This window comes from Gymnoscopelus microlampas, assembly GCF_963454915.1.
Source record: "Gymnoscopelus microlampas genome assembly, chromosome: 13".
Classification (NCBI taxonomy): Eukaryota; Metazoa; Chordata; class Actinopteri; order Myctophiformes; family Myctophidae; genus Gymnoscopelus; species Gymnoscopelus microlampas.
This window is the reverse complement of record NC_139950.1, coordinates 37,720,997-37,740,429: the sequence shown is the minus strand read 5'-3', so window position 1 is coordinate 37,740,429 and position 19,433 is coordinate 37,720,997. Positions and strand designations below refer to the sequence as shown.

At 43.1% G+C, this 19,433-nt stretch overlaps 4 protein-coding genes across 4 annotated transcripts; 3 read left to right on the top strand and 1 right to left on the bottom strand.

Moving 5' to 3' along the window:
• Window positions 1-1,533: 1,533 nt before the first annotated feature.
• Window positions 1,534-2,286, bottom strand: LOC311058259 (transmembrane protein 41B-like; the record flags this gene model as incomplete). Its single annotated transcript, XM_084075639.1, has 1 exon — window positions 1,534-2,286. Exon 1 carries the CDS (start codon window positions 2,254-2,256, stop codon window positions 1,534-1,536), a length of 723 nt encoding a protein of 240 aa, XP_083931765.1. The 5' UTR covers window positions 2,257-2,286.
• A 1,695-nt stretch (window positions 2,287-3,981) lies between these two features.
• Window positions 3,982-12,185, top strand: dnai2b (dynein, axonemal, intermediate chain 2b; the record flags this gene model as incomplete). Its single annotated transcript, XM_084075610.1, has 11 exons — window positions 3,982-4,164; window positions 5,021-5,182; window positions 6,143-6,264; window positions 6,818-6,960; window positions 7,605-7,718; window positions 8,368-8,507; window positions 9,438-9,560; window positions 9,640-9,863; window positions 10,130-10,265; window positions 11,247-11,393; window positions 11,947-12,185. 11 exons carry the CDS (start codon window positions 3,982-3,984, stop codon window positions 12,175-12,177), a joined length of 1,725 nt encoding a protein of 574 aa, XP_083931736.1. The 3' UTR covers window positions 12,178-12,185.
• A 759-nt stretch (window positions 12,186-12,944) lies between these two features.
• On the top strand, window positions 12,945-13,577 carry LOC311058645 (ras-related protein Rab-10-like; the record flags this gene model as incomplete). The annotated part of the gene is made up of 1 exon (XM_084076108.1): window positions 12,945-13,577. The coding sequence occupies one exon, from the start codon at window positions 12,945-12,947 to the stop codon at window positions 13,575-13,577; it is 633 nt and encodes a 210-aa protein (XP_083932234.1).
• A 1,589-nt stretch (window positions 13,578-15,166) lies between these two features.
• On the top strand, window positions 15,167-16,387 carry LOC311058819 (eukaryotic initiation factor 4A-I-like; the record flags this gene model as incomplete). Its single annotated transcript, XM_084076330.1, has 1 exon — window positions 15,167-16,387. The coding sequence occupies one exon, from the start codon at window positions 15,167-15,169 to the stop codon at window positions 16,385-16,387; it is 1,221 nt and encodes a 406-aa protein (XP_083932456.1).
• Window positions 16,388-19,433: the final 3,046 nt, after the last annotated feature.

Below are 19,433 nucleotides of genomic sequence, written 5' to 3'. Positions count from 1 at the left end.
AATTACTTCAAATGATTATGAATATCCAGTTATAAATTGGTCATTGTAACCTACCTGGTGTATTTAATTCTATGAGCAACAAAAACACACTTAAAAGAGGATATCTCTGTGTTGGAAATTGGGATAATGCATCTCTCTAATATGCCTAACACCTGTTGAATTGTTGCTTAATTGTTCAACCACCATCGTTAAGACGCTGAATAGATTTGACTGGGTCATTCACACTTGCTGTGCGTTGATTGGCTTGTTATCGACCGTCATTGATTCTAAATAGACCAAGGTGTTACTGGATTTGAATCCTTTGTATCATTTGAAATAGAGAGGGGTCATTGACCACTGTTCTGCTGTAGGCTACTAAAAATGTATAAAAAACTGACTTTTTTATCAATTCAAAATTGCATCACCCTCCCTTGGATTCAAAGTAAAATTAGCTGACCCTTCCTTGTATTAAAATTAGAAAGGCATGACCCTCCCCTATTTTCCTCCAGGGACCCCCTTCTGTAAATTTCGACTGGTCCCTAAACAACGCCGCATCAAGGATTTTATTAGGTAGGCCCTAAAATGACGGGGTTATTTTGGGGTGAGGCATAGGTTGCTTCCGCTCCCGACCGGATCACACACCCGAAAAAGGTATTGATCCCAGGCTAAGCAACAGAGGTCCAAACTGAATCTCAGTGTTTACACAAAAATGCTAATACACAGCTTACATTTTTCTTCTATTTTAAAGATGTGCCACTTTTAGCAACTAATTACATGTAAAAACCAAAACAATAAAGGACGGGCCAGTCTTTGTGACATAAAGTCATGACGAGGATTTGACCACATTTATTTTGGATGCAGGAGTGCTCATTTTGTCAGTGGTCACAGATTGTGCTGTATGACCAGCAGATGTTTTGTTTAGACAAACCAATTTAACAATAATAATAATGAATTCAATTTATATTGCACTTTACACTTTTACAACAAATCTCAAAGTGCTACAACCAGGGTAAAATATTTGTATAAAACATGACAAAGTTATACAATAATTTAAAAACATTAAAATTACGTGAGGGCATAAAGCCTAGGGGAAAAACAAGTGTAGCTAAAAAAATGCTTTATTAAAAATAGTTCTTTAAAACAGATTGCGGTGCTCTCAGGTGGTCAGGGAGGGCATTCCAGAGTCGTGGAGCAGCCGAGCAGAAGGCCTGGTCGCCCATGGTACAGAGCTTGGTCATGGGGATGCGGAGAAGGTTGATTTGAGTTACACAGCTGCATGTACAGTACTGTTCCTGAGCCAAGGATAGTGAAGGATGAGGTGTTGAGCAGTCTGGTGTTTCTAATGGTGCTCAAACCTTTTAATTTCAAGGACCCCAGATTTTGCAAAGAAAGTATTCGCACATCCACTTAGTTCAGATGCAGGTGCGTTGGACAGTGACAAATGAAGCAATCATGAACCTGCACTCTGCTTCTGCTCAGCAGCACCAGTTTTACTCAAATTGACAGTTTGAAATGGCCCATTTAGGTGGGGACCCCACTTTGAGAACCACTGTTCTACTCTAATTTCTGCTGAAGTTTTCTCTGGAAACAGACAGGCAGTATGGAGAGCACAGAGAGTACGGCCAACATGAGCACAGAGTTCCAGGACATTGCCTCGCGGGCTGTGGTCATTTTGTATAGTGCTGTACCTGCGTTGATGGCCACGAAGGATGGTGGGGCAACTCCAAATAAGGTTCCAATGAAGAAGACCCCCAGAGGCACACCGATCACAGGTGAGGTGATATTGATGAAAGAGTTGGGGAGAAGAGGCGTTATCCTCAGGAAGATGATGTAATTGATTAGATGGTCTCTGTGCTTCTCAACCTGCTGAGACCACTTCTGAGCGCTCTCTGTGAAATATTTGTAGACCAAGGGTCTCCCCACCAGGTATGAAAGCATATAGCAGAAGGAGGAACCCAGTCCAGAGCACAGGCAGACTAAGAAGAGAGCCAGAGGGAATGGGTATAGATATCCTGACAGGATGCTGAGGCAGACTGTTCCAGGGATTGCAAACGTCAGAAGGAAGATATATGTTGTGAAGTAGGCCATCAACACTCGGGTGTAATGCGTGTCGTTGTATTTGGACAGGACAGTCCCCAGTGCTTTGACATCATCTATGTCTTTGGGGATCTTAATCTTGTCCATGTCATCATCACTTAGCTGTGGGAAGTTCCTGTAGACCACATACATAATCAAGGAAGAACAGGTAAAGACAGCTAGTAGAATGAGGAGAGACATCCACACTGAGCCCCCTCCATACTGCGTCCCTTTCAATTCTTGAGGCTCACCAGGACTTTTCTTCTTTGGCGGCTCGGGTGAAGACAGCAGACTTCTTTCTCTTGGTTTCTTGGCCATTTTTTCCAGCTACTCCAGCTTTTGATTCTGTATAAATTGTTAAATACTGTACTGTTGTTAGATTGTATTATGCAGTTATCATATTTGGGACCCTTTCTGGTATCTATCTCTCACACTTTAGCCCTTTCTTGGACGAAGGGGGAGGACTGGTGTGTGACATTTGTTGTTTAGATGATGACTTAATGTAATAATCAATATTATTACATTAAAATAGAGACTGCAGTATGATTCAACATGTAGCCTAAGGCATATAGGCTACGTATCTATGAGAGTAGGCGTATCACTTATATGGGCTGCAAAGCATGTGGTCTGACGTGACACATAACAGAAACCGTTGCCATAGAGATGCCTCTTGACTCTCGACTGCCGTCACATAGTTCGATAGGCCACCACTTTCCGTGTAACCAGCCAGACTCAGCGCGTTGCTAGGATACAGTAAACCTCTACCGATAGTTTAGTGTTCGCTGCGGAAGTTTAACAACAACGTTACGGAATTGCCATCCATTCCCCAAGGGACAGTCAGGTAGGTAAAATGATCAGAATTATGTTCGTAAAAGTACATTTACTCAAGTAGGCTACAGTACACTTTTGAGGAATTGTTACTTCACTGGGATTTTTCCAATTTTCAGTACTTTTACTTCTACTCCACTACATCTCAGAGGCAAATATTATACTTTTACTCCACTACAATTATTGGACAACTTTAGTTACTAGTGACTTTGTAGATTTTATATATTATTACAAAACATGCATTAAGCACTTCAGCCTTAGACTTTGGCTATTTGAAAATAGGTGATCTACAAGCTCACAATGTGATGCAATGCCTTGTGAGCTTGTAGATCTGCTATTTTCAAATTATTTTATACATTTTGAAAGCATGAAATGGAAGATTTCTGCATACTTTTACTTTACCTACTTTAAGTAGCCTATATTTTGATGCTAATACTTTTGTAGGCTACTTTTACTTAATTAAATTCTGAATACAAGACTTATTGCAGTATTGATACTTTTACTAAGTAAACATTTGAGTACTTCTTCCACCACTGAGCTTAATGACATGATCTGAAGTTTTGGAACTGTTGCCTATGCCTAACAACAAGAGTGCTGCCCAACATTACTAATAATGTTGCATTCTGATTTTGCTTTGTTGTTTGCTGTTTTTAACATGGTCATCAGTTGAGCAATGTTTTACTTTGTTGCACTAAATGTACACTAAATTCATTAGACTATCATTATTGTAGCACTGGAAATCCCTTCAAATCGGGAATTGAATTCTTGCCTTTATTTAGTGTCTGTTGAATGGATACAGGAAGAGTTGGCATAGTCTGGGCACCTCAATGTGAAATTGGCACCAAAAAAAATCCAAAATGTGAAAAAGTAAAGAATTAAGGTATGCTTTGAAAATGGTCTGAAATAATGTAACCTAGGCCTGCATGATTTTAACATGCACGGTAGGCTACATCATTATCAGACCTACATTTACAGGCTATGGTTATTATCATCACTGAATGATTATTGAAGAACTTTTTAATTCTGGATAACTCACAGATAATCTCAAAAACCAACAGATCATCGTTGGATAATTTCCCACAACTTGCAGGTCACAACATGGAGATAGTCTACGTGTACACCAAGAATCGCAGTGAGTTTGGCCGACAGTGCAACTTCTCTGACCGGCCTTCTGAGCTGCATGTGGACATTCTCCCCGATCTGTCTTTGGCTGCCAACTTCATAGAGAGAGACCCCTGTGATGTTGCCATACAGTGCTCACAAGAGATGTCTGGGCATGAGGTAAGCAGATGGGACGTCCCGTCCTGCTATGAAGCATATTTTGTATGGTCACCAATAGGTGTTATGTAGGCTGCATAATCTGCTAGACTTACAGCAGTGGTTGGTTCTCAAACATTTTTATGTCAAGGACCCCTAAATGAATACGTATTTGGCCGTCGGACCCCCATCTTAAAATATTTTGTGCCAGGGACCCTCATACAAGATTTGTGTTGTAAAATGTTTCAAAAATGTAAAAAAAAATCTTCAGGATTGTTTGAAAATAAATAGCCATGCTTACAACACATAGTTTAAAATGGTTAAACTGATTTTGATGCTATATTAACAACTTTTTCTGGTGATCCTGGAACCCCCCCAAGGACCCCTGGTGTCCCCGGACCCCACTTTGAGAACCATTGACCTACAGTACTGTTTTCCTAACTGCTAACTTAAGGCAGGCCCCATTTTTATCATAAAGACCCAGTCTAACCTGTCTAATCAGTCTAATCAGTTTCTTCACAAGGTTCTCACCTGGAATAGGTCCCCGAAATGCAGAGGAAAATTATCCCCAAGGGGATAATAAAGTACACCATTACTTTTCCCTAAGAGAGCCCATCACCCACCCAATTACTGAAATACTTGTATAGGAGGACACTCTTTCAACTGAGTACAATGATGAGATAAAGGCAGCACTGCTCCTCATAGTTAGTATGGGTAAATGCAGAGGACAAATTTCACAGGGGCAAATGTATAGTGACCCTATAATGACAACAGCATTTGGGGCCTTATGTACTTCAGTTCAACGCCGGGTAGGCCATCTGGAAGCTCACAGCACCATCTGTAACCCGGTGAACACCGACTCGTCTTGTTCTCTGTACAGGTGAACACGAAGCACATTGAAACAGTGAGCCGTGGGATGAACCACATGGAGGGTGGCTGGCCCAAAGATGTCAACGCTCAAGATGCTGAACAGACCATCCGCTTCAGGAAGAAAGTTGAAAAGAACGAGCAATATGTCAACACCATTCTACAGCTGGGAGGAGTGAGTGTCCCAGTTCATCTTTCATGCTTATACCTGAGGGACAGCTTGCAAATACAATTTCATGAACTACTGTACCGGGTTGGATAGGAAACCAGCAAGGCTACAAGGAGATCCTGATTAGCAGCTTTTGGCTCTGTAGGAGGCTAGTCTATAAGAGTGTGTCTGTTTGTCCGGAGCTACCTATCAGCGCCAAATTTCCCGTGCACACTGCCAGTTGCCCAAAGTATGTCCATGCATTGTTTTTACATGTTTAAAAACATATATATATGAGGAAAGTCAATGGGGCTCACATCAGGCTTAAACCTTGCCAAAATTTGGTAATTTGATACGTCATAGCTGACTGACATCATAGGCTGGCCAAACATCCATCATTCAATCAGTGAGCCCAGCAGGTCCTAGTGTCACTTCCACAGCTGTATCACTAATACTATTCAAGCTGATAAAGGATGCCTCTTTTCTTGTGTGAGGAGAGGAGCTGTTTAGAGTTACAGAACCCTTCTTTCCTCTAAGGCAGTGGTTTTCTAACTTTTTGTGTCCAAGGCACACCAGTACTCGTAAGTCCAAATCTCAATGATGTTATTCAAAGCGAAAATAGCCTTAAAGTTCTTCACGCTCACAATTCATCGCAATGTGATGACGTTGTGAGCTTGTAGATCTGCTATTTTCACTGTTTTTGAAAAGTTGTGAAATTATTCTAAAATATAAATAAATAGGGGCATGCCAAAAATAGGGACACCAGGTTGAAAGTGGTTCAACTATTTTCTTTTTAGGGTATAGAATTTGACCCTGTATGGAGAAATGAGTGCACACGAAGTACTGATGTTATAAATGAAAAGATAATTGTATATATTACACTTGTATAATGTGTGTGGTTGTCACAAAATGCCAAGGCACACTTGTCTCACGGCACACCATTCAAGAACCACTGCTCTAAGGTGGTTGTGTCCTTCCCTCACACAGGTCATGGAACACTGCATCAAACAGAACAACGCAATAGACAGTTACCAGCAATACTTTGAGGACGAGGACGAGGTAGAGGAGGCCCAGGAGCAGCCCTCGGCCAAGACCGTCAGCGTTTTCAGGTGATTTCCTCTGACACAAAAACAAATAATAGCAGCAATACTACTATATGCAGCAACAGTCAATGTTTTATATGTAAATACTATTTATAAATGTCAACATAGACCAGTGGTTTTCTAACATTTCTAGTGGGGTGAGTCTGTGGCTGAATGAGCTCTTCATCCCCGCTAGCTAATCTTAGAGAGCTTCCTCCTCATCCTCCCGTACACAAACACCTGATGTCCAGTTTAACTCCTACTACGGAGCTAGCCCTCCTCACCAACTTGTTCAGTTAAATCTATAGGCAGGAGTAGGCCACAGCCAGCTTCCGGCTGCCATCAGGTCATCAACATGATGCCATAGGCGTAGGTGTAGCTCCTATAATGACATTTGGCCAACATCAATTCAGTTATTCATGTAGGTTTGTTAAAATAACTTTGGACAACACTTTTAAGAAACAAAATCTGAAAAATAAAGCTGAAAATGGTCTGTGATTACTTATGATATATGGCCAAAGACGTGAATAGATCACATGTATGGTTGCCAGTATGGTTCTTTAACCGTGTACCTTTCCAGAGACCCTAATGAAGTCAAGCGAACGGCCACCTGTCTGTCCTGGCAACCTGATGGCAGCCGGAAGCTGGCTGTGGCCTACTCCTGCCTGGAGTTCCAGAAAGCCACCAAAGACATGAGTTTTGACTCCTACATATGGGACATTGGTATGTAACAATGACTATTTGGAGACTGTCGAGCTAACACAGCAACCATTGAACAAATGTCCAACCTCTGTATATCTACAGCCTTGTTATGGGCTCATGTTCAGATCTCATTAGTGAAGAGAGAACCGTTATGTGAAGTGCTGACTTATGGCCTAGTGGTTTCAAAACAATGAGTCGCGGACCCATTTTTACGCGTCGCAAGTAAATATCCCCTATTTATCGAACCCTATTTCCCACAATTTTCCTTTATTATTATTTCAATTTTAAACTTTAAGAAGAAGGCCGATGCACACCTCAAAGGTTGGTGACTTACTGAGACTAATAAAGAGCAACATTTTTTGCAAGTTCCAGACAGTGTGTGGGACCTCTTTCTTTGATTGTATTATCAGAGATCCCCTTCTGAAAATGTTAAACTTAAAAAATCATTTTCTCAGAATTTCAGAAATGTTAAGAAATAGTGAAAATAACAAATGTGTTGTGAGCTTATAGATCGGATATTTTATGGTTTAAGTGGTTAATTAATCATGTTTGGATCCCGGCAGGGAGACTCAAATGTATCTTTTTTTGTTGTCTTTTCTTTTCTTGAGCTGACAAGTTTGACAAACACTGACATGGCCTACTGTATATATAACATGTGTTCCCAGAGAACCCCAATAAGCCAGAGATGACTGTGAAACCGGTGTCCCCTCTTGTGTGCCTGGAGTACAATCCCAAAGACTCACACATCCTGGTTGGGGGCAGCTACAATGGACAGATTGGTGGGCTATACAACATCTCACTTTCATTCTCTCTCTCTCTCTCTCTCTCTCTCTCTCTCTCTCTCTCTCTCTCTCTCTCTCTGTCTCTCTCTCTCTGTCTGTCATGTCAACCCCCCCCCCCATACTTATTTACTCTTTCTTGATGTTTTACCCTGTCAATGTAAGACGATAGTCTTATAAATATCATGGTTAGCATTATGTAAGGCAGCATGACTTTAATTCATTCAACCAGTTTCATCTGTCACTGACTGTAATTCAAATAATGTTTTGCACTGGTGACCAGGGGGTCCCCAGCGAAATGAGTTAATATAGCATCAATATCAGTTTAACCGCTTTGTGTGGTTTTATATTGTGTTTTATATTTCGGCTATTCAAAAATAACCGATCTACAATCGTTGTGAGCTTGTAGATCGGCCATTTTTGAAAGAAATTAACAAATCTTGAAAGATTGTGACAAATTTGGAATAACTTCCAGTTTGTTCCAGAGTTTGTCCTTGGCACAAACTCTTTTCAGATGGGGGCTTCGCAGCAAAATACTAATTTGGGTCCTTGACATGAAAATGTTTGAGAACCACTGTCCTAGTACATATTTACCATATAAGTGCCTGTGTGCGTCTGTATAACCGTATGACACGTTTCTATTTATCAGCCTACTGGGACACTCGCAAAGGTGGCCAGCCAGTGGATATGTCCACAATAGAGCACAGCCATCGGGATCCTGTCTATAAAGTCATCTGGTTGCAATCAAAGACAGGATGTGATACCTTCTCTGCGTCCAGCGACGGCCAGGTCAGCCAATTCTCTGTTGGCCTTTCATTGCACCTGTCACCTCCAGTGGTGTAAAGTAACTACGTATATTTACTCAAGTACTGTACTTAGGTCCAACTAAAAAAAAAAATAACTCACGGTCGGATCAAAACATGTGTGAAAATACGTTTTAGGCACTCAGGAGCAAAAAGGAGGAACAGCCTTTATTTATTAAAAGGCAACTGCCAACATGTTTCGACCTTGGAAGGTCTTCATCAGGGCGAAATGTTTCATCTTTTCGCCTGGATCGTCTGTTGTTTTTTCACATGTACTTTTACTTTACCTGAGTCTTTCCCATTCTTTTATACTTAATAGTTCTACTCCATTGCATCTCAGAGGCACAATTATTTGAAAACTTTAGTTACTAGTTACTTTGTAGGTTTTGATTATCCTACTATAATTCTAGTAACCGTCTTGAGTAGGTGAGTAAGTGAAGCGTAGGTGAGTAGGTGAAGCTACCCGGTTCTCCTCAGTGGCTGGACCAATTGCTCTGACTTTGCACACAGCCATTGACCATTACCATCTGAACTTAACTGTCAAGCCCGTTTTTCAATTTCATCAAATCTCAGCTTCTTATTAGCGCTTTTGTGTCAATGAATGTCGCCATGGTTACGGGGCTGCCCAGCTATGGGACGAACTTCCTCCCGGGTTGCCAGATCATGTGCGCATATCCCCCCACGGATGTGTCGACCGGGTATGGTCTAGTTATTACAAAACATACATTATGCCCACTTCAGCCCAATTACATTTCGGCCATGTGAAAATAGCCAATTGATACCAATACTTTTGTACTACTCAAGTACATTTTTAATTCCGGACTTTTATTTGTAACAGAGTATTTCTACTTTGCAGTATTGATACTTTTACTTAAGTAACAAATGTGAATACTTTTTCCACCACTGGTGTCTATAGGTGCTGTGGTGGGACATCCGTAAAATGAGCGAGCCTACAGAGAGGCTGGTGCTGGACCTCAGCAAGAAAGGCAACGCGGAGAACGCCTTAGGTGCTATGTCCCTAGAGTTTGAGCCCACCATGGTGAGTCATGGTTACTTCAGGTAGTAAATGAGCGGCATAAATATTTGTATTTCAAATCTAACCTCTTCTGTGTCTTCAGCCTACGAAGTTCATGGTGGGAACAGAACAAGGGCTTGTGGTGTCTTGTAACCGCAAGGCCAAGACAGCGGCAGAGAAGATTGTGTGCACGTACGGCAGTCACCATGGCCCCATCTATGCCCTGCAAAGAAATCCCTTCTTCCCCAAAAACTTCCTCACAGTGGGGGACTGGACAGCTCGCATCTGGTCTGAAGACATCAAGGAGTCCTCCATCATGTCCACAGGGTAAGCCACATTATTCAAAATGGCATCCCAAGTGCAAAACACACACACACACACACACACGCACACACGCACACACGCACACACGCACACACGCACACACGCACACGCACGCACACACACACACACACACACACACACACACACACACACACACACACACACTGCACCACAACATACAACCACATCCAACCACACAAAGTATCAGAGATGAACATGTGACCCCTGAGACAAGTCAAACTAAAATCATCAATACTCATCCTTGGAAGGTACCAGACATCGTACTTGATGGACGCCTGCTGGAGTCCAGTTCGCCCCTCAGTGTTCTTCACCGTCAAGACAGATGGAACATTAGACGTGTGGGACATCCTCTTCAAGCAGAACGATGCCACGCTGCGACTCAAAGTATGTTCCCTACTAGGGTTGCAACAGTTAATCGAACTAATTGATTTAATCGATTATACAAAATTATCGGTATTCGATAATTTAAGAAATTAATCGATTAATAAACCCTATTTTAGACACTAGAGGTTCGGGTTGCTATGTGGCCCTCACATCTAGAGTTCGGGCCACTACGTGGCACTCACACATACGTCGCACCGCCGATCCGACCAATATGCCCATATATGGAGATCTCTGTATCTGTCTGTCCATGTCCCTTTTATGCCCATATATATAGATCCCTGATGTCATCAATATATGCCCATATATGGGCATGCCCCCTTTTGTCCCCATATCTGACTGGGCACAAAAGGGGCACATATCTGCCCATATCTGACTGATTTGTTTGCGCTTGATGCCATGACGACACATGGGTTACACAACACACTCCATATTTTGGCGTAGCTGCCTTTGGGAACATATGGTTATGGCTGAGTCATAGTGACATGAGTGTGATGACGTGGTCTGCCCGTCCGTCGGCCGGTCCTCCCGTTAGCCAATTTTGATCTAGTCGAAAAGCTTGAAAAAAAAGGGGGAAAAAAGAAAACAGTAAATCCTATTAAAATTGGCTAATGGGAGCGGCCCGGCCGGCGGACCGCCACCACGTCATTATGACTCAGACATAACCATTAAGTTTATCGGATTTGTTTATGGCATATATGGAGATCCGGTTGTGCAGAGCCACATATCCGACCGTTATGCCCATATATATAGTCATGCGCAAATTGCGCATATACCTGTATGGCACCGACTGACTTCAAACTCAGCGCGCGCATCGGCAAGGGCTCAATGGAGTGTGGTGTCCGCTGTCGAGTCCTTCGGATAGGCGATTCTGGACAACCGATATGTCCATATATAGACATATAGGGATATCCAGTTGTCCAGCACCGCCGATCCAACCGATATGCCCATAAATGACATTAATATCTTTGTTGTCGTACGCAGGTATGTGACGAGGCTCTGTTCAGCCAACGGGTGCAGGACAATGGGCGCTTCCTGGCCTGTGGTTCCCAGCTGGGCACTGCCACCCTGCTGGAGATCTCCCCGGGCCTCTGCACATTACAGAAGAACGAGAAGAGCCTGGTCACAGAAGTAAGAACCCACCTCCAGCTGTTTCATTACTGCTAAATCAGCAACTCTGACAGCAAGGCCCAATGTTAAAACGTACAAACCTTTATTTTATTTTATTTTGTATTTGATATGTATTTATACAGTTCCATTGAGGGAGAATCAATGGAACTGTTTAGGTAGCAACAGGATAGGAGTTTAACAGGATAAAAAAATGCAAATAAGTTAAGAGTGCAACACAGTCATAAGGCAAGAAAAATAATAGCACACTTGAGAAATTCATTTAAAACAAACAAGTAGGGGAAACAGGTGTAGGGAATCAGGTGCACTGTCCGTCAGTGCCATCAGATCGGACAATAAACTTTTAAAAGACCTAAGGGTGATCAAGTTCTTAGCTTCAGATCTGTCAAAGTTATTTGACAGAGGCAGCGCACATGAAGGCTTGTTTGCCAAGTTGTTTGTCAAGTTCAAAGATACAAACCTTTGTTTATACATGACATGACAGCATGAATATACACATGCATGGTGAGGTAAACATGAGAGAGAGACCGCGTGACAATCTGTCTTTCTCGGTCAGATGTTCGAGCGTGAGACCAAGCGAGAGAAGATCTTGGAGGCGCGCCATCGCGAGATGCGTATGAAGGAGCGCAGCCGCTCTGAGCAGAGCAAGGAGGAGTCTACCAACCCGGAGGGTGATGGAGAGGAGAGCCCAGAGGAGATGATTGCCCGTGTCGAGGCCGAGTTCTTCGAGACAGTGGAATCGGAGAAGAAGAAACAAGAAGAGGAGAAACACCGGGGAGACATATAGTTGTCCAAGACTCCAAGTAATTACCTTATTAAGTATATAAATGTTCATATGTATTTATGCACATGTACAGTTTCAAAGTTGTTGCTATAACATTATTAAATAATTCATTGACATGATTTGTTTGTATTCTGAACATTTGAGTGGTGTTGTTGCAGGCCTATTGCTTATGATGATGAGATTCTTCCTTAACCTCCTGGGAGTGTGCGTCCATAGTTTCACTATCGGTCCAACGGTGCCGGAGACTGGCTGATCACAGAATGACTGACTGACGGCTCTTAATCCTATTCCTAACCTTACCTTAAACCACACCAAATGCTAACCTTAAGTGTAGGCTACTAACAGAATCTTAATGAAAATAAATTAATGAAACACCACGAAACCTAACCATGCCTAACCATAAGCATACCACTGCCTATAAACAAACTAATTTAAAATGAATCAGATATTGTCAAAAGATATCTGAGATCAATACCCGCTGTGTCATGTCAAGCCTATATGTCATGCCTAGCCTGAGAAGGGGAGTGGCTATGCTGGTGACATGGAAACACGTAACCTGTGATGTCACGACACATCAGTATTTCTTTAGGTCAGTATTTAAACCAACTAACTAGCTAGCCAAACTAAGCTAGATTCTAACGATCAATTGGATCCTCACAGCCCATCAAAAAAGGAGATCTGATTAACCTTAACTAAATTAATAACTTAACTTAAGGGTTATAAGATATATATTTTTCTTTGTCCGGGGGAACACAAGCGTTTCAACTAAAATGTCAAGGAAGACGTCCACTTACGACTTGCTGTTCAAGCTGCTTCTGATTGGAGAATCGGCCGTGGGAAAGACATCCCTACTGTGCCGCTACACCGACGATGCCTTCAACGCAACGTACATCTCCACCATAGGAATAGACTTCAGGATGAAAACCATTGAGGCACAGGGAAAGAGGATCAAGCTACAGATATGGGACACAGCAGGCCAGGAGAGGTTCCACACCATCACCACCTCCTACTACAGAGGAGCCATGGGCATCATGCTGGTCTATGACGTAGCTAATGCCAAGAGCTTTGAAAATATCAGCAAATGGCTGCGCTGCATCCGTGAGCATGCAAATGACGATGTTAGGATAATGCTGCTAGGCAACAAGTGTGACAAGGAGGACAAGAGAGTCGTACCAAAGGCCAAGGGGGAGCAGACTGCAAGGGAGCACGGCATTACGTTTATGGAGACGAGTGCTAAGGAGAACATCAACATTGAGAAGGCTTTCCTGGAGTTAGTAGAAGACATCCACAGCGACATGTATGTAGAACCCAAAAAAAATGTTAACGTCAACCTCAACAGCGGGAGTGTAGTCACGCGATGGAAGAACAAGTATTCCCTGAAGAAGAGCAAGTGTTGCGCTTGAACAAAACTGCATACACACACCCCCACGTCCAATTATCTCCGCCAGGCCGAAGATTATGTTTTCGCTCCTGTCTGAGTGTCTGAGTGGGTTGCAAACTACTTAGTCTCGCGAGCCAGACTGTTACCTCCCACAATTTTCAAATGTTTCTGTCATACAGTCTGGAGAACGGAAGAGCTGAAAATGATCAAGCGGTAAAGCGGATGTGATGCCTCCACCCCACTTCCGTTTCGTCTTTGCAGTCGCGCAAATTTATCCTAATATAAATCAAAATCATCTTCGCATAAATAGCTTGCTGCTTAGCAGAAATTAAAATTGAAAAAAAGATGTAATGATAATTTTTATTTGTGAACCGAAATGACGAACAGATGACAGCTTCCTGTCTTAGATTTTGCGAGGAGTTGTTCCACTATATAGCATTTGGAGATTGTGTAATAGTTGTCTGGCTACGCAAGACTACAAACTACTAGACTGATCAGCGGCAAATAGTTTGTGCACGCTGCAAGGAGGTCAAGGAAGACAAACAGAGTATTCATTTAATCATGGTGGCGCTATACCAGCCCACTTTATGTTTTGGCCTTTACAGACAGGGGTCCTATCACCCCTGTACGGAGAACCTGTTCAATCCCTGGCTCTTTAAAAGTTCTTTAAAGGTTGTCTACTGGTGCTTCAGCCTAGTTTAGGCACTTGTAATGTTTCTATTTAGTACCATTTATACAGTAGCATTTTTATACAAGGTGCAATGTAATGCCTGAGATTCAACACCCCCGATCTTCAGGCAGAGGGCCTGAGCCACCCTGTAACGGGGTCCCCATATGATTATGAGCTAAATAACTATTTTTAGTGCTATCTAGCATTTTTGTTTAGTGAGTAATTCTTGAACTGTAGGTACACTTTTTATGTTATAGCTGCAAATGTATTTTTCCCTGGATTCCTCGGTTCATCATGATGCAACTCTCCCATACTCTACGGTTAACTAGATTGTCCACCATTTAGCACTTTCTTCAAAATTGTTTTTGCTACTACTGAACTCACATTCTTCCTACAATAATCTCTGGGCTCCTGATATAAATCGAATTATGTGGATCTTCACATGGGAACCGTGTGGCTCTAATGTGGATCTCAGGCTTGATGTTGATGTCAGTCATCTATGATGTATGTATGATGTATGACTCCAAATTTGGGCAAGGTGTCAGCCCTGATCTAAACCCCATTAACTTCCATTATAGGATTTAAGAAATACATTCACAAAGTACAAAAGATATGTGGAAGAACTGAATTGTGGAAGAACTGGATAGTGGAAGTACTGAGGGCTAATGGCAGTGTGCATAAGACATCCATCCAGCAGTTTGCGAGATTATCTCCGGACACATACACGCACGCACGCACGCACGCGCACCTTCTGGATACCCCAGTCCCCGAAACACAGAGAGATCAGATACTTGAAGGCCCTCCATCTGTACATATATGGGCAGCCAGCCTGTGACGTCAGTCATCCATAGCATATCTACGATGTACTGTATATGGCTCCTTTGGGCAAGGTTTCAGCCAGACTTCGTTATAAAGTCGAAGTTAAAATATTTTAGGTAATAATGTCGGCCAACTATGATGAGAGAGACAAAGGCAGTGGTCCTGAAGGCATGGAGCCAGATGGAATCATTGAAAGCAACTGCACCGAGATCGTGGACAGTTTTGATGAGATGAACCTGAATGAGAATCTTCTCAGGGGAATCTATGCCTATGGTTTTGAGAAGCCCTCTGCTATCCAGCAGAGAGCCATTATCCCTTGTATCAAAGGTCATGATGTGATTGCTCAGGCCCAGTCTGGGACGGGGAAGACTGCTACCTTTGCCATCTCCATCCTGCAGCAGATCAGTGTGGAGCTTAAGGGCACACAGTCCCTGGTACTGGCCCCTACCAGGGAGCTGGCTCAGCAGATCCAGAAGGTGATCCTGGCCCTGGGGGACTACATGGGTGTCGGCTGCCATGCCTGCATCGGAGGGACTAACGTCCGCGCCGATGTGACGAAGCTTCAGGCCGAGGCCCCACAGGTCGTGGTGGGAACCCCCGGACGTGTCTTTGACATGCTAAACCGCAAGCACCTCCTCTCAAAACACATCAAGATGTTTGTGCTGGACGAGGCTGACGAGATGCTGAGCAGAGGCTTCAAAGACCAGATCTACGAGATTTTCCAGAAACTAGAGAGCAACACACAGGTTGTGCTGCTGTCTGCCACCATGCCCACCGACGTCCTCGAGGTCACCAACAAGTTCATGCGTGATCCCGTCCGCATCCTGGTGAAGAAAGAGGAGTTAACCCTGGAGGGTATCCGCCAGTTCTACATCAATGTGGAGAAGGAGGAGTGGAAGTTGGACACCCTGTGTGACTTGTACGAGACCCTGACGATCACCCAGGCTGTCATCTTCATCAACACCAGGAGGAAGGTGGACTGGCTCACCGAGAAAATGCACGCCAGGGACTTCACTGTCTCTGCCCTGCACGGAGACATGGACCAGAAGGAGAGAGATGTGATCATGAGGGAGTTCCGCTCTGGTTCCAGTCGAGTCCTCATCACCACTGACCTTCTGGCCAGAGGTATAGACGTACAGCAGGTGTCCCTGGTCATCAACTACGATCTGCCCACCAACAGGGAGAACTACATCCACAGGATTGGCCGCGGTGGTCGCTTTGGCAGGAAGGGCGTGGCCATCAACATGGTGACAGAGGACGACAAGCGCACACTGCGTGACATCGAGACCTTCTACAACACCACCGTGGAGGAGATGCCCATGAACGTCGCCGACCTCATCTAAAAAAAAGATTCTGCCCGCCATTTGGTTCTACCCCTGTTCCCCCTTTCTCAAATGTGTCCCTTTAGTTCTCACTGATCCCAGTTCTGCCACCCTGCACCCGAACCTCGACAAGGGTCAGCATCCCCCCATGACCTGCTAATGGAAGGCCGTAGTTCTGATCGCCCTGATCCTAGTTTTGTTTCCAAGTATTGCATTTCACACAAGTTATCTGGTCATCTTTATCGGGCAAGGATGGACTGTTCTGTGCCTGCCTCGCCTGCCTTAGCACATTTAGGCCGCTGCCCGGGTTGAGTATTTTTCTTTCATCCAAAATCCGACAAGTCCACAAAAATCTTGTCATTCCCCAAAACAAAACAAGGTCTTGTTTGTCGCCATACCAATGTTTGAGCCTGGTGGCACTCAATATAATTTAGACCAAATTATTTTCTAAAATGTATGTTTAAAAAAGAAAAAGGACTGGAGTTGAAAAGGTGGGGTCGACTGAAGGAATTGAGTGTCTGCTCAAAGACTGCATGTCATTTGAATTCTTGTGTTGGGGGTTTGTTTTGGAAAAGTAACCACTTTGAATCTGTTTTGGGCATCAGTAAACTAAAAGCTCCCTTATCTTTTTTCAAGGAGTGCTTGGGGTGCTTACACACACAGGGGCATCATCTTAAAAAAAATAATAATACAAATAATACAATAGTATCAAATGTGGGGGGGGGGGGGGGTGAGTGGAGGTACTTCTGTGGCCTACGGACAAGTGTGCACAAGACAATTGGTGCTGATTGGTCCAGCGGTTTATGAGATTAGCTCCAGACACAGACACACAGGCAGACTCTAGTAGAGTCAGATGTGTCTGTTGACTGTTGAGCAAACAAATTATAGAAATTATTCACTGTGACAGAAGTAGAAGCTGGCACTACTTTGTATGCTGGATAAATATCAGCCCAGCCCAGACATGAATATTAACATTCTGAGAAGTGTGCAGTCTTTTGTGCAACAAGAGAAATGTGGTCTCTGTATATGGGCATGTTTCATTTGTGATGCCCACTGCCCACCCACAAAGTAATATTAATTAATATAGGATGGGTGCACAGTAATTAATATAGGATGGGTACACAGTAAAGCACTAAGTGTTCTCATCTGTTTGCTGTTAAATATTTGTGCTCAAGTCTCCCCAATGTTGTTTGTGACCTTGGAATGACCTGCCTGAGGTGGTTTTTAACCATGCAAAATTTGTAGAGTTTTTTTTTTAACCTTCCATGCTGCACAAACTGGTCCTTGAAACGGCACCTTAAGAAACATTGTACCTGCTGCTACTTTTTTTTTCACCTTTATATGATGTTAATGTTTCATACATGTACATACCTGCATAAGATTCTAACATGCTAAATATCATGTATAATGCTTTGATATCAATATCTGCTTTCACGTATGCTATCTAACATCTTTATTTGTAAAATAAAGTAAACCTTATATCTCTTTCCCTTTGCTCTCACTCTACCTGTATCCTCTCCTCACAGAATACTACAAAACGATGGAATAAATCATTTCGCCCACTGCATTACACCTGTATGACTGTGATGTGACACCTGAGAGGAAAGCCACAGAAGTCATCGATTGCTATTGATTGATATATGATTGCTAATCATATTTGAACTGGGGACCCCCCACCCTGACAAGCACTTGGAATTGTAGGCATTACATTTAGTTTGACTCGGTTCCACAGATAACCATTGTAAAATAGCCAAACTACAAGATCACTCGCACGTGTTGTGTGCTTGTATATCGGCTATTTTCACAATGTTTGCCTCTTACTTACATAATATTTGACAATTGGCCAATTTGGTATTAAAAGGGTCTTAAAAGTAATTAAATGTAAATTTAGAAATGTGCAGATACGATACCCTGTATATACACTTAAATTGTACGTTGGTTTGTTTACTGTTGAGTGAGAAAACAATGTTGTACATTAAGCTAATCGTCTGGAAACCCCCAAAATATTATTTGGGGGGTCCCTGGGGGGGTCCAGACCCCCAGTTTGGGAACCACTGCCCTACACCACAGTCTGAGCATCACTGCTCTACACCAGGGGTTTTCAACCAGTGGTCCGGGGACCACCAGTGGTCCTTGAGGGAGTACCAGGGGGTCCCCAGCAAAATTAGTTAATAGCGTCACAATTATTTTTAACCACTCAGCTTTGGCTATTCAAAAATAGCTCATAGCGCGGCACTCTGTGCCGCGCTATGAGCTTGTAGATCTGCTATTTTTTGGAAAACCTTGAAAAAGTGTGCATATCTTTGAATATTCATATTTTTTTAAAGCGAAAATTAACTGATATCTTTGCTTCTGGGGGTCCCTGGCACAAAACATTTTCAAATGGGGGTCTGCGGCCAAATGTATATCAAGTTAGGGGTCCTTTGGCATGAAAAAGGTTGAAAACCACTGCTCTACGCGTTGTAGAGGTAATGAAAGCCTGTATTACGGTCATAATAATGCCTACATGACAGTATGAAGGTGTGGTGGGACACTAACAGCCTGTTGACGAAAGGTTATTCAAAGGTAGGCTACATTTAAAACAAGTCTTCATTGAACATAGGAAGTTCCAGAGCGTTCATTGCCAACATAAAAAAGAAAGAAAGAAAGCCAAAGAATAACTAGGCCAGTGGTTTTCAACCTTTTTCGTGTCAAGGACCCCCAAATTGACACATATTAGCCCACGGACCCCCACTTGAAAAGATATGCCAGGCAGGGACTCAACCATTTAGATTTCTTGGGGGTCCCAATCTTATTTTTGACTCTATGGTCCCAATCTACACTGTTCATCATCATTAGTGTTCATTTAACGGGTCCATTTGGTTCCATTTGTACACTCTCAGAGTTACAGACATAAGGGTCAATTTGGTTCCTATCTATTCATTTGGCTGAGGACCCCCTGGAACCCCCTCAAGGGCCACTGGTGGTCCCCGGACCACTGGTTGAGTACCACTGAACTAGGCTCCCAGAAGTGACGTAGTAACTCCGCGCCACAGTAGTAGTGTTGCCATGTCCGCTTCTTTTTCCG